The 15355-nt window shown below is 45.1% G+C and overlaps 1 protein-coding gene and 1 non-coding gene across 2 annotated transcripts; both read left to right on the top strand.

Moving 5' to 3' along the window:
* Positions 1-2690: 2690 nt before the first annotated feature.
* On the top strand, positions 2691-4389 carry rrs1 (ribosome biogenesis regulator 1 homolog). The gene has a single exon (XM_018744281.2). The coding sequence runs from the start codon at positions 2714-2716 to the stop codon at positions 3743-3745; it is 1032 nt and encodes a 343-aa protein (XP_018599797.2). The 5' UTR covers positions 2691-2713; the 3' UTR covers positions 3746-4389.
* Positions 4390-15266: 10877 nt separating this feature from the next.
* Positions 15267-15355, top strand: trnay-gua (transfer RNA tyrosine (anticodon GUA)). The gene is given in 2 exon segments: positions 15267-15303; positions 15320-15355. It is a non-coding gene; the product is annotated as a tRNA-Tyr (tRNA).

The raw sequence follows: 15355 nt of genomic DNA, 5'->3' as shown, positions 1-15355 counted from the left end.
TAGAGCAAAACTATTTTCCTGAAGCAATTGTAGCGTTGAGATAATGGAGCATGTGGACAACCATGGAGGCAGGGCAGGGGTGCGATGGGCTACAGAAAACAAAGCAACACAATTTAAAGCATCAGGCTCTGGCTATAAATCACTTTCAGGGGAGCTAGTAACTGTCCAATGAAGAGGGAGTATTGGCACATTGCTGTGGGTGTCCCGTGTGGTATATTTGCCCGTTCTCCAATGAGTCACACTATATTGTGATTGTTAATCCTCTTCTGCAGAAGGGGAAAGGGCCACCTGTACAGAACACATGTTGCTAATCATTGGGTGTTCTGGGTGCTTGCTTCACATATGATATGAACAGACTTAGAGATCATGCCAGCGTGGGGAGTTTCTCGCAGATAAAATAAGAAATATCAATAAACACCCATCCTTTATAAATCATTCTAGAAAAATCAGATTACAATATTTTTCACATATGAAAGAAAATTCATGCAGTATTAATATTTTTTCTTATTTCACACTGGTGCATTTTAAAGAAAAAAATCACCGCATTGTCAAAAATAAAGCAAATAATATCACATTTAGAAGTCAGCTAAATGCTACACCGTGCGTTTAAATGGTAAAACAAAGAAATTTGTGGAATTTTTTCGAGATTTGCAGTCACATTTATCCATGGAGGTGATACTTTCCTCCAAAGCAACTTACAGTGTCAGTCTGCCTGCAATTATTTACCCATTTATACAGCAAGGTAATATTACTGGAGTAATTCAGGGTATCTTGCTCAAAGGTACTACAGCTAAAGGTAGGATTTGAACATGTGTTCGAATAAAGACGTGAAATAAAAATTTTGATAAAACAAAGTTATATAGTCAACAAATGTTACATCATTTCTTTGCCCTTCAGAAGAAACTTTTGGACCAATGGGCCACATTATTACCCACGTTGCTATCTGCTGCCCAGGACTTTGACATTCATTGACGCAGGTAAAAAATAACATGAAACTGTCCACAGCACTGCATAGGTGTCACACTTCAAAAAGCTGGACGTATCTGTTCCGAAGAGCTGTCTATATTTTCAGCTGACAGGACAATGACTCCATGTCAGGTATAATTGTACAATGAGCAGTCTTACGAAGATCATTTAAATGATGAAAGACTTCTCCAGTCTTTTCACCATTCCTCATATAAAGTCTGCTTGCACCACACATAGACCTTACTTGTAGCTTTATATAGTAGTGTGGGGTAGTGCTTAGAGCTGCTGTGTTTAGACCAAAAGGTCATTAGTTCAAATCCCACCTCCCACAATAGTATTCTTAAGTAAGGTACTTCTCCTAAAATTAGGACAGCTAGTAGTGTGCTGGGGCTGCCTTTAGACCCAAAGGTCACAGGTTTGCTCTCTGGCTGCAGTACCCTTCAGCCAGCTACTTACCCTAAAGATTACTTCAGTAATATTACCCAGCTGTATGAATTGTTGAATGGTTATATGCTTGTAACTGTAATAATTGCAACCTTAACACTGTAAGGTTCTTTGGAGAAAAGTGTCAGCTAAATGAATAAATGTAAAATTACACAGCTGTATAAATGGGGTGGCACAGCAAGTAGCGCTGCTGTCTCACAGTGCCTGTGTGGTGCAAGAGGACATGGGTTTGATCCCTGCTCAGTTGGTGTGGAGTTCGCATGTTCTCCCTGTATCTGTGTGGGTTTCCTGGGGTGCTCTGGTTTCCTCCCAAAGACATGCTGTTGAGGTTCACCCATAGTGTGTGAGTGACAGAGAGAGTGTGTTCCCCTGATGACTGACCCACTGTAAGTAGTGTATCTAGCAGTGTAGGTCACTGTGGTGAATAAGGTGTGTGGGCTGGTAACACTACATAGAGTTCATTGGAAGTTGCTTTGGAGAAAAGAGTCTGCTGAATGAAGTAACGTAAATAATTCAAGTTGCTCTGAAGAAAAGTTTTGGCCGAATGAGCAAATGTAAATAAAGCCCTTCACTACATGAAACTATTGACTTGCTTCACCTCAATACACTGCTGAAGTTCTGCCTGCTGCTCATGCCACAAGGACACACCTGAAGATTATTTGCATATAGTTTTTGCTTAGATGGACACATTTCTTCAGACCCTTCATACACGGGAGTTCTGGGCGAACACTGACAGATCAATTCCATTGTTTTGAAGCCATTCGTGTCCTTGCATGGTAACACAAATCATGTCCTGTTCTTCAAACTCTTCCTTCCATTCCTCAGATGGCTCACATTGAGACATTTGTGATGCCATAAATAACACTAACAATGTGAATGTACTGTATCTGCACAGACTGTGACTGCCTAAACATTAGGCTACATTTTTTACCTCTTATTAAAGCATAAATTAACGTTGTGGTGCACTTCGTAAAATGGGGGTTATATTGCATGTATTCAGCAATGAAGACGTAATTTTGAGTGTTTACACTCTGCTTGGGTTTGACTAATTCTGGCCAATAGTTGCTCGGATGAGTCGTGGAGACAGTCGCAAAAACAACAGGATTTTGTTGGTTTTCACGACAGGAGTTGGGTGAAATTCACACTGAACCCACGAGTTCCGTGGAGAAATGACACGGGAGCGCCTCCTAGCGGAGACATTTAATTTAATGTAAAGAAGCAAAGACCCGGAAGAAATATCTTTAACCTTCGACCTTTCTGCGTTGTCTCACATGCGCCGCTCGCACGCGCACGTGGACGCAAGATGGCGGCGACCGTGGAAGAGCTGCTCGCGAAAGCCGAGAAAGATGAAGCGGAGAAGCTTAAAAGTATCAGGGTGAAAAAAGAGCTGGAGCTAGAGTTCGACCTGGGGAACTTGCTCGCCTCGGACAGGAACGCCGTGAACCTCCGAGACTTCCGGGCGCAGAAGAAAGAGGACTATTTGCGCGCGCTGGCGCGCGACAACACGCAGCTGCTCGTGAACGAGCTGTGGAAGATGCCGAGCGAGCGCGTGGAGGGGGTGGTCGTGGCCAAGCTTCCGGAGCCGACCACCCGGCTGCCGAGGGAGAAGCCGGTTCCGAAGCCGAGGCCGCCGACCAAGTGGGAGCAGTTCGCCAAGCTCAAGGGGATCCAGAAGAAGAAGAAGACGAACCTGGTGTGGGACGAGGCGCACAAGGAGTGGCGCCGCCGCTGGGGCTACAAGCGGGCCAACGACAACACCAAGGACTGGCTCGTCGAGGTGCCGGAGACGGCGGACCCCGACGAGGACCAGTTCGCCAAGCGCGCGCACGCCAAGAGGGAGCGCGTGGCGAAGAACGAGCTCAACCGCCTGCGCAACATCGCGCGCGCGCACAAGCTCAAGGTGCCCGGCGCCGCCGCCGCCGCGCCCTCCCGCAACGAGCTGGCGCGCGCCGAGCAGGTGGCCAAGGTGTCCACGGCCTCCGTGGGCAAGTTCCAGGAGCGTCTGCCCAAGGAGAAGGCGCCGAGGAACCGCGGCAAAAAGCGCGCCTTCCAGCCAAACATCGGCGACTTCTCCACGGAGAGGCAGCAGCAGCTGGAGCTGCTCAAGGTGATAGCGAGCAAAAAGCCCCGGATGGACGTGACCAAGGCCGTCAACAAGCAGATGAGGGAGGAGGACATGGAGGCCGCCTCCAAAAAGAGGAAAGGGGCCGGCAGGAAGGGCAGGAAGGGTGGCTCTGCCCCCAGGGGCAAGGCCAAGGGCAAGGCCAAGGCCAAGGGCCAGGGGCCCCCAGCTGGAAAGAGCAGGCAGGTGCGCAAAGGACTGGGCAAGAGATGAGATCCTCCAGCACCACCACTATGGATCATCAGCATCACCTGCACCTCTCCACTTCCTGTTCAGCCTCTCTCTGATGCCCTTCTAAACTCATTTCTCAACATCATGCTTACCAAACTTTCGTGGTGCATGGTCATCGTAAAGTCCCCAGCGAACTGTGCGGGAGTAGTGCGGTGGTCATGCCCCTAAACGCACGTGGGCCACGGGTTACGCGTGTCGGTCACAGTGCAAGAAGGGATAAATGTTGGAGTGACACCAAATGATGCGCAGTTTGTCATTTGCCTTGATACTGCAGATGTTGAACTTGCAGTTAGCGGACGTGTCTCGCCTCCATTTTTCTTGACAAATAGTCCGTAAATAAACCGATAGTTGACCACGACTTCATAAGGGAGACCTTTTGCATGATTGCATGTTCTCTATCGGGCAGAATTATATACATGTCACGTGACTTATTTTTCTATATCTTTTCTGGCAACGAACTGTTCAGTACAAAAGTAATAGGCTGAATGCAGTGTGGTGGAATGTAAAACAAGTCAAATGTAAATTTTGTTTTTATGTACATTAGCAAAGGCTATATGGTGATGGATAAATCCAAATGTGAACAACTTGCTTCCCTGTGTGAATTAAACTGTCCCTGTTATATCGTGTAATGTGTTCTCTGCCGGAGCACTGCTTTAAGATTTCAGTGGACTGAAGAACTTAAAATCCAATTTAACTTGTACGTAGTATAGAGATTAGCATAAATGGGCAACTGCTACTATCAGTTGGGACAGAGGCCCCATTAATAAATCTTAAACCAATTTATTATAATCCGGCTGTCCCCAAATAAGTTAGTTTGAGGGTAAAGTTATTAAATTTAGGAGCTTGATATGTTGCATGATATTTTTTAAAAGCCAAATAACATCTGAAGGTTGCAGCTCTTCTCAGATTTATCAAGTTATATATTTTAGAGAATGGCACAGTTATAAATGGTACATGTGATTAACGATTAATAGGATCATTTAGACCAGAGGAGCTGTCTGGCAAGAACATCAACATAAACATTGTTGTACATGAGCTGGGAGTTTTGGGGCATGGTGTACTAATGACAGGATTTTAGTGCAGTTTGCCCAAAGAAATGTATTTTTATAGTAATAGTGTAAATATGAGTTCCACAGCAGTGTTTGACATCCTTATAGGTGTATTTTTAGCTTTTTAGTATGCAAGTGAGAGTTTTTACGTAAGTTAAAGTACTGCAGTTAAATCTTCCAACCAAACCATGACATCAGCTAAAGCACTACAGCTGCAGGTGAAGAATCCGTCCAGACGCCTGCAGTTTTAAGCATTTAAAAGTTGCAGATTTCACCAGTTATTTGCTTTTAGCTGTATTTTTTTTCTTGCTCGATATTTGCAGAAAGTCAAAATTCTATGATTGGTGTATTCAGTGTACTGTATAACACAAATAGTGCACTGCAACAGGTTTGTGAAGCTGGTGCCATGTAAGAATTACACATCTGTGCCACATGGGTTTCCTATCTACAAGGATTTTTTAGCATGCGCTTAGCCCTTCCTGCACAAGTCTCAGTGCCTCTGTCCAGTACCAGCCCCCCCTTCATAAGGTATCAGTCCACTCTCGTCGTGTGTCCACCAGCATCATGTCCTGCATGAAGGCCAGTCATGCTGCCAGCTGTCCGGAGGGCTGCGAGCCAATCTCCTGCATGGCCCGACCTTCTGCTTGAGCTGTTCCTCTCACAAGCGCTGCCCCCCTCCAGGGCATCAGCCACTGCGCTCTTTGTTGCAGCTGCCACTACAAATACATCCATTTTGGCCTCTTTCTTGTCTGCTCGATTGGCATTTGCCCTGACGCTGCGGCTGCCAGATGGAAGATACTAATTGGCACAAAGCAGGAGGTTAAGGGGGCCCGGCCTGTGGTCCCGCGCTTCCTTTACGTGTTCATCCTCTACACAAGCCAAGCTCTGGAATCTCTGGGGCTCGTTGCCAGTTGAAACCCAACAAGTGCCCGCCCAGCGTACGACATTCCACGGTGCCATCCCACATGTTCTCACCCATCCCATCATCTTCAGGGCGGTCTGAGAAAGCACACTCGGCTGGGCCCGGTTACACACTGTCCTCTCCAACTAATCAGTTTTTTTACCGACAATATCTCTGCACTGAATAATCATGTTTGACTAAGGTCTAAGAATATTCAAGTTAACGTTTCAAATATTATTGAAAAAGTGATTGATTGATACTGATCATAATTTCAAGGTCACAATGTTAGGGTGCAATCCAAAACCGGTAGTGATTACACTTGCTGCCTTTGGACTCAAACGTCACAGGTTTGAATCGTACCTCCTGTAATGCCCTTGAGCAGGGTACTTACCCTCAGTTGCTCCAGTAAAAAAATACTTGGACTGATTGTAAGCTTAGCTTTTGGAGAAAAATGTCAGCGGAACGAATGAATGAATAAATGTGAAAAATACTTTTTGCACCGATAAAACGAAATAAACTGCAATGGACACACACTCTGTATCATCTAGGTGTACCTAATAAAGTGGCCCGTGAGTGCAAGTGACGGTTTCAAAGTTTTTTTTTTTTTTCTTAAGTTTGGCTTTGTTTTTAGAGTTGCATACAGTAACATTTAGGGACACTACAGAATTTACTCACTCTTGCTCTTTTTTTCTTCATCCAAGAATAAACAGCTGTGTATTGGTGGCAAACTTTTCTGAGAAACAAAGCTAATTTAATCTGGTTTGGGGATTAGTACCGATACCCTTTATGTAAGCAGAGGCTTTATGCTAAGATTGTCTTAGTACATTGTACTTATTTAAACTGGCTCACCTCCCCACCTATGAGCCAGTAAGTACACTGGCTTGTGGTGACGTTAAAATAGTTGTTATTCTAATAACAGAGCGCCAAAGTAGGCTACCTACCTTCGCTTTCTCTTTCTCTGTGTCGCCCGGTGGCATCGAGGTCTTTTGGGAGTGTTACATGTTTTAAAATTTATGTATATATACATATACACACTTTCAGAACCGCTTGTCCCATATGGGGTCACAGGGAACCAGAGCCTACCCGGCAACACAGGGCGTAAGGCCGGAAGGAGAGGAGACACACCCAGGATGGGACGCCAGTCCGTCGCAAGGTGCCCCAAGCAGGACTTGAACCCCAGACCCACCAGAGAGCAAGACTGTGGTCCAACCCACTGCGCCACTGCGCCACCGCACCCCCCTCTAAGATTTATATACAAAATGTTATATCATTTCAGTTCTCACGTCTTCTGTCAATGAAATTCCTTGACCTTCCCAGCCACAGTCTTACATCCCTTCTGGGGTAATTCTGTGTACAACAATATCAGAAAACTACCTAAAAAGGTAAAGAACAAGTGATCATGAACCATATAGTGTCTGATGTTGCTCTGCACCAGGACTTCCTAACCTTTACCAGTTTCCCAACTCCTGTAGGAATCTGATGAAAGCCAAGGACCCCCCTAGGGGGTCATACATCCTAGGTCAATACATTCTCAATTTACTGTGCTGAAATGTAATTATTTTCACTTGGAGTTATGTCAACATTAGTATAGTAATGTACTATAGTATAGTATATAGCTGGTAGTGTACTGGTTAGCCCTACTACCTTGGGCTCCAAAGTTGTGGGTTTGATTCTCACCTCCAGAAGTACTCCCTTTGTGCAAGGTGCTTAACCCAAATTCCTTCAGTGAAATTACCCAGCTGTATAATTAGGTAAATATTCCTCTGCTCTGTACTTCTCGGATTGGATGTAGCCTACTGCTACCCTGCAAGGGGTAAATTGTTATAGATAGTGGCACATAGGGCAGATTTTCTTTCTAGATCAGTTTGACCTTTGAGTCAGTAAGATGCCTTGTGAGCTTCAGTGGACAGACATAAACTCGGTCCTTGTCTGACCTTATGTGATGTGACAGGTGGACAGAAGATGGAAAAAAGCATCGGTGTTCCACATGGGTACGTTTTGGAAAACTGATATTCTGTGCCGCACAATTATAATTAAGCAGGCATGGCATAATACTGAGACCCCAATAAGTACAAGTCTACTTTTCATTTGCATTCTTGCATTATTAATCAAAGAATTCAGTGTATTTACACATCAGTACCACTATATAGTATTCATTATAAGTCACTTTGGAGAAAAGCATCTGCTAAATAAAAAAATGTAAATGTAAATAATGTAAATGTACCATTTTACTACACTGCGTCCCTTCCAGGGTGTACCCCCTCCCCAACCTCACTCCCAGTGACTCCAGGGTAGGCTCCCGATCACCATGACCCTGACCAGAACAAGCGGTACTGAAAATGAATGGATGGATCCATGTACCATTTAATTCACTCAAGTTCATTCCATCAATAGAACAAACATAATGACATCAACTTCAGGTTGGTCACAGCCAAAAAACACATGACAAGCGTCAAACTCCAATGAGGGAAGCTGGAAAACCTTTCATCTGACTGAGTTATTTTCTGAAACATACATATGTGCAGCAGGAGTTTCCATGGTTTTATTTCCATCGAGTAAAAGTACTAAACTTCCCACCTGTTTACATGCTGTCAACTAGAGTAAATGTGCACATGGCAGGTAATTGCAACACTTGGCTGTTGAGTGATCAAAGGCGGGTTCCACAGACTGCTTCATACGCAGTGGCGTGCAGATATTTGGGCAATCAGTATTCTACTTGTTAGCAGTTACATCATTGCATGCAAGTTGTGGCCCTATAGGGCTAACAGAGGAGGTCAGATCTGAATGAAATGGAGAACCTTGTCCAATGTAGAGGCCAAGTATAAATGGATTTTGGCGCAAAGAAGTGTTTACTGGTTTCTCTAAAGGCCGTGTGTGTGTGTGTGTGTGTGTGTGAGTGAGTGAGCCTGTGTCATCCCTGGATGGGTGGTACGGGGATTAGCAGCCTGTGTGTATTTAAGGCTGAGCGGAAAGCATGGTGCTGTGACAAAGACCACAGGATGCAGCACATTTATATGCAAAGGAGCAAGGACTTTGAGGTGTTCACCACCGTCTTCTCCCCACAGGGTAAGCAGAACCTGGATTCCAGGTCATGGGTCTCAAGTGGGGATCCGACTGAGTGGAGCCTCCGAGGACCTTGTAGTAATGTTACTCTTTGCGATGAATGCTCTGAGTAGTAAGTGTCCGAAGCGGTTTTGAATGCGGTGCCGGTAACTTGTGCTCCAAGGTGCAATGAGTATTTCATTATTCTGGAAAGCAAAGGAGATCACTGCATTAATGTTCTTCTGAAAGGCATCGGGAGGTGTCGTGTGCGGGAATGCTTAATTTTGCTTATTTTTCACTCTGATCAAGTATCGATTCCTTACTGCGGTGTCGATTTGAACCTTCGCTCTGGCCAGGTGTTGATTCAGTGCTCATATTCCTGCAGTGTGCAGAGCCAGGCAGAGGTGTGCAGAAGAAGGGGAAAAGGTGAGTCTCTTCTGACTTGTATCTTAGTGACCTTCACTGATATTCAAACATGTGGCCTGAAAAATGTCCCAAATGATTTTTTTTTTGTTTCAGGTATTCTGCTACTTAGTGAGGTGCAGTAAAGAAAAAATTGTCTTCTTTCTACATTTATTTAGCAGATGCTTTTCTCCAACGCAACTTCCACTGAACTCTATATAGTGTTATGAGCCCACACACCTTATTTACCACGGGGACTTATACTGCTGGGTACACTACTTACACTGGGTTGCTCATCCATGACTCAGTGAAACATACTCTTTCTCTCACTCACACTATGGGGAACCTGAACAGTATGTCTTTGGACTGTGGGAGGAAACCAGAGCACTCAGAGGAAATCCACAGAGAGAAAAATCAAACTCTACACAGACTGAGTGGGCATCAATCCCACATCCTCTCACACCACCCAGACTCTGTGAGACAGGAGCACTACTCAATGTGTTACCATGCCACCCTAGTGTTCAAAGAATAGCTCATACATCTAAATTCTTATTTCATAATGGTCATCAGTTTTAGAATATTATTTTATTTGTTTCCATGTGTTTCCTCGCACATTTCAGAAGGATGCTGCTTAAATTGCTCCACATTGACGGTAATGTGTGTGTGTGTGTGTGTGTGTGTGTGTGTGTGTGTGTGTGTGTGTGTGTGATTCCCATGCAGCAGACATTCAGTCCATCATGCACATTGATACATTGTATTTTACAAAACACCTCTACAGATCACTACACCCCACCCCAGAAGAAAGAATGTGGCTCTGAATGTGGGTTTGACTCCTCACACCCTGCAGTGCCTTTGCTCAAAACACGAACCCTGAATTGCTGCAGCAAAATTTATTCTATACAAATGGGTAAATCACCGTGAGAAGCATAGCGTAAAGACATTGCGTTATTTATTGCCCTAATTTATTTAACTAACAGAGGTCGCGGTGGCGCAGTGGATTGGACCGGGTTCTGCTCTTCAGTGGGTCTGCGGTTGGAGTCCCGCTTGGGGTGCCTTGCGATGTACTGGCGTCCTGTCCTGGGTGTGTCCCCTCCCCCTCCGGCCTTACGCCCTGTGTTGCCGGGTAGGCTCCGGTTCCCTGTGACCCCGTGTGGGACAAGCAGTTCTGCAAATGTGTGTGTGTATTTACCTAACATTTATCTACCGATCCATCCCTCTTTCTTCATTTTATGTACGTATGTATATATGTATGTTTTATATTGTATGCTGCAATGAGGTAAAATTCCCTCTAGAATTAATAACCATCCATCCACCCATCCATCCATCTATTCTAAGAAAAGTCTCAGTTAAATGTCTGAATAAGAAGTAAACAAAATACAGTGTCCCATTCTATTTGCCTCATGTTTAGAGTCAGATAGGACACTGGAGCAGTTGGACCTCAGGTTCAGAACAAACACACGCAGACAGTCTGAACCGCTTGTCCCCTACAGAGCTGTGGGGAGCCAGAGCCTAACCCAGCAACACAGGGCATGAGGCTGGAAGGGGAGAGGACACACCCAGGACAGGACACCAGTCCATTGCAAGGCACCCCAAGCAAGAGTTGAACTCCAGACCCACTGGAGAGCAGGACCCAGTCTAGCCCACTACACCACCACACCCTCTGTTAGGTTCAGAGCACTGTTTCTGTTTCCAGGAACCTCAGCCCATCACACTGCAACTCTTCTCCAAAGCTTTGATTTGTTTGTTAATTTCAGATGGAACTGTAGGGTGACCTTCATCTGGCTCCTTTCTTTGAGCATGTTCTGTGTTGGAACACTCAGCGAGGATTAGGATTTGATTATTTATTATTTAATTATTATTTCTGTCCACGGGGGTGCGGTGGTACAGTGGGTTGGACCACGGTCCTCCTTTCCGGGGGGTCTGGGGTTTGAGTCCCACTTGGGGTGCCTTGCAACGGACTGGCGTCCCATCCGGGATGTGTCCCCTCCCCCTCCGGCCTTACGCCCTGTGTTACCGGGTTGGCTCTGGTTCCCCGTACGGGACAAGCGGTTCTGAAAATGTGTGTGTATTTCTGTATGGATGAGTGACCCAGTGTAAGTAGTGTATCTAGCAGTGTATGCTACCCTGGTGAATAAGGTGTGTGGGCTGATAACACTACACAGAGAAGTTGCTTAGGAGAAAAGTCTCTACCAAATATATAAATGTAATGTATTCATATCTGGACTATTTCAAAACCATCTTGAGAAAACACTTAATGCAGGCCTGGTATTTTCCTGCCGTCTCCTAATTTGAAGTTTCCTCTTACGAAACAAGGGATCCGAACATTCTTATCCCAAAGCAGTGAATCAAGACCAGCACTGTTTATATTTAGACTTAGTTAACTAGTGATCAAGGTAATCTGGGCATATTTAAAATCCCGTAATCCTTACCTGCTCAACAAACTTCAGAATGAATGAACAGCCAAGGAACAAATCTGCCCTGGCATCTTTACTGCTGCTTTTTACCAACTGGGGTTAATTCTTTATCAAAGATATGATCATAATGAACTCACAAACAAAGTGTATAAGATCTGTTTTCCTGCACTTTCCATGGAGTTCTGTTAGGCAAATCATACTTTTGGTGTTGGTTTCAACTATAAGAAAGTTTATACATATATTCCACGTTAATGAAAAAATTAAATTTTGACACCTGGTTCCAAAAATCTCACATTCCAAAACTTTTAAGGGTCTGATTCTTTCCAATGCCGAATTCCTTCTGGTGCTTTCTACAATTTTCGAATCACTGTGCGAACAGCCACTATAAAACTCCAAATGAACTAGTGGTATTTCTGTACTCAGTGAAGCCATGATCCACGTAAAAATCACAAAAAAAGTTTATCACCGTGTCTGAAAAGCTTGAACAAAAATGTATGCTGTATTTGAAATGAACAGGTTTCAATACAAGAAAAGTTCGACTCCCGCATCTGTACGCACAGTATTTGCTGAGTGGAAGGATTCCGTCAGTTTTGCCATCTGAGTAGCGAAGAGAATTGCTGACTCAAATGCTTCCCTTGGTATGTGTGTCAGTGAGAGCGCGTGCTTCTCCAGTAATAATACAGTGAATGTACTGCAGACTTGCGACTGCTCCTTTTCTGCCTAGAACCCCAGGTTCGAATCCCTCACCCGTATGCACAGTATTTTCTGAGAATCTACATTCAGAGATCTGCTGAATGACAAAATGCTAGTTCTCTTTCGTCTTCGTCTTTTAATGATGACATGAATATTTATTTTGGACTGAAGTGCACACGTTTCCGTACGGCTTGATTTTGAACTGTAGTCATCCTTCGGTAGCTCAGTTGGTAGAGCGGAGGACTGTAGTGGGGTGAACATCGTCATCCTTAGGTCGCTGGTTCGAATCCGGCTCGAAGGACTACGTCAGTTTTGCCAGCTTGCTGGCGCAGAGACTTGTGCTCCGGTTTCTTCCCACCCTTCGTGAAGATGATCCCTTTCCGAAGAATTACTGACTCAAATGGTTCCCTTGGTATGTGTGTCAGTGAGAGCGCGTGCTTCTCCAGTAATAATACAGTGAATGTATTGCAGACTTGCGACTGCTCCTTTTCTGCCTAGAACCCCAGGTTCGAATCCCTCACCCGTATGCACAGTATTTTCTGAGAATCTACATTCAGAGATCTGCTGAATGACAAAATGCTAGTTCTCTTTCGTCTTCGTCTTTTAATGATGACATGAATATTTATTTTGGACTGAAGTGCACACGTTTCCGTACGGCTTGATTTTGAACTGTAGTCATCCTTCGGTAGCTCAATTGGTAGAGCGGAGGACTGTAGTGGGGTGAACATCGTCACCCTTAGGTCGCTGGTTCGAATCCGGCTCGAAGGACTACGTCAGTTTTGCCAGCTTGCTGGCGCAGAGACTTGTGCTCCGGTTTCTTCCCACCCTTCGTGAAGATGATCCCTTTCCGAAGAATTACTGACTCAAATGGTTCCCTTGGTATGTGTGTCAGTGAGAGCGCGTGCTTCTCCAGTAATAATACAGTGAATGTACTGCAGACTAGCAACTGTTCCTTTTCTGCCTAGAACCCCAGGTTCGAATCCCTCACCCGTATGCACAGTATTTTCTGAGAATCTACATTCAGAGATCTGCTGAATGACAAAATGCTAGTTCTCTTTCGTCTTTTAATGATGACATGAATATTTATTTTGGACTGAAGTGCACACGTTTCCGTACGGCTTGATTTTGAACTGTAGTCATCCTTCGGTAGCTCAGTTGGTAGAGCGGAGGACTGTAGTGGGGTGAACATCGTCATCCTTAGGTCGCTGGTTCGAATCCGGCTCGAAGGACTACGTCAGTTTTGCCAGCTTGCTGGCGCAGAGACTTGTGCTCCGGTTTCTTCCCACCCTTCGTGAAGATGATCCCTTTCCGAAGAATTACTGACTCAAATGGTTCCCTTGGTATGTGTGTCAGTGAGAGCGCGTGCTTCTCCAGAAATAATACAGTAAATGTACTGCAGACTAGCAACTGTTCCTTTGCTGCCTAGAACCCCAGGTTCGAATCCCTCACCCGTATGCACAGTATTTTCTGAGAATCTACATTCAGAGATCTGCTGAATGACAAAATGCTAGTTCTCTTTCGTCTTCGTCTTTTAATGATGACATGAATATTTATTTTGGACTGAAGTGCACACGTTTCCGTACGGCTTGATTTTGAACTGTAGTCATCCTTCGGTAGCTCAGTTGGTAGAGCGGAGGACTGTAGTGGGGTGAACATCGTCATCCTTAGGTCGCTGGTTCGAATCCGGCTCGAAGGACTACGTCAGTTTTGCCAGCTTGCTGACGCAGAGACTTGTGCTCCGGTTTCTTCCCACCCTTCGTGAAGATGATCCCTTTCCGAAGAATTACTGACTCAAATGGTTCCCTTGGTATGTGTGTCAGTGAGAGCGCGTGCTTCTCCAGTAATAATACAGTGAATGTACTGCAGACTTGCGACTGCTCCTTTTCTGCCTAGAACCCCAGGTTCGAATCCCTCACCCGTATGCACAGTATTTTCTGAGAATCTACATTCAGAGATCTGCTGAATGACAAAATGCTAGTTCTCTTTCGTCTTCGTCTTTTAATGATGACATGAATATTTATTTTGGACTGAAGTGCACACGTTTCCGTACGGCTTGATTTTGAACTGTAGTCATCCTTCGGTAGCTCAGTTGGTAGAGCGGAGGACTGTAGTGGGGTGAACATCGTCATCCTTAGGTCGCTGGTTCGAATCCGGCTCGAAGGACTACGTCAGTTTTGCCAGCTTGCTGGCGCAGAGACTTGTGCTCCGGTTTCTTCCCACCCTTCGTGAAGATGATCCCTTTCCGAAGAATTACTGACTCAAATGGTTCCCTTGGTATGTGTGTCAGTGAGAGCGCGTGCTTCTCCAGTAATAATACAGTGAATGTACTGCAGACTTGCGACTGCTCCTTTTCTGCCTAGAACCCCAGGTTCGAATCCCTCACCCGTATGCACAGTATTTTCTGAGAATCTACATTCAGAGATCTGCTGAATGACAAAATGCTAGTTCTCTTTCGTCTTCGTCTTTTAATGATGACATGAATATTTATTTTGGACTGAAGTGCACACGTTTCCGTACGGCTTGATTTCGAACAGTAGTCATCCTTCGGTAGCTCAGTTGGTAGAGCGGAGAACCGTAGTGGGGTGAACATCGTCATCCTTAGGTCGCTGGTTCGAATCCGGCTCGAAGGACTACGTCAGTTTTGCCAGCTTGCTGGCGCAGAGACTTGTGCTCCGGTTTCTTCCCACCCTTCGTGAAGATGATCCCTTTCCGAAGAATTACTGACTCAAATGGTTCCCTTGGTATGTGTGTCAGTGAGAGCGCGTGCTTCTCCAGTAATAATACAGTGAATGTACTGCAGACTTGCGACTGCTCCTTTTCTGCCTAGAACCCCAGGTTCGAATCCCTCACCCGTATGCACAGTATTTTCTGAGAATCTACATTCAGAGATCTGCTGAATGACAAAATGCTAGTTCTCTTTCGTCTTTTAATGATGACATGAATATTTATTTTGGACTGAAGTGCACACGTTTCCGTACGGCTTGATTTTGAACTGTAGTCATCCTTCGGTAGCTCAGTTGGTAGAGCGGAGGACTGTAGTAGGGTGAACATCGTCATCCTTAGGTCGCTGGTTCGAATCCGGCTCGAAGGA

This window comes from Scleropages formosus, chromosome 9, assembly GCF_900964775.1.
Source record: "Scleropages formosus chromosome 9, fSclFor1.1, whole genome shotgun sequence".
NCBI classification, from domain to species: Eukaryota; Metazoa; Chordata; class Actinopteri; order Osteoglossiformes; family Osteoglossidae; genus Scleropages; species Scleropages formosus.
This window is presented reverse-complemented; position numbering and strand designations above follow the sequence as displayed.

Bases quoted from the DNA above. Each gene is read 5' to 3' on its own strand.
- rrs1 (XM_018744281.2), top strand. From the start codon at position 2,714: ATGGCGGCGACCGTGGAAGAGCTGCTCGCGAAAGCCGAGAAAGATGAA.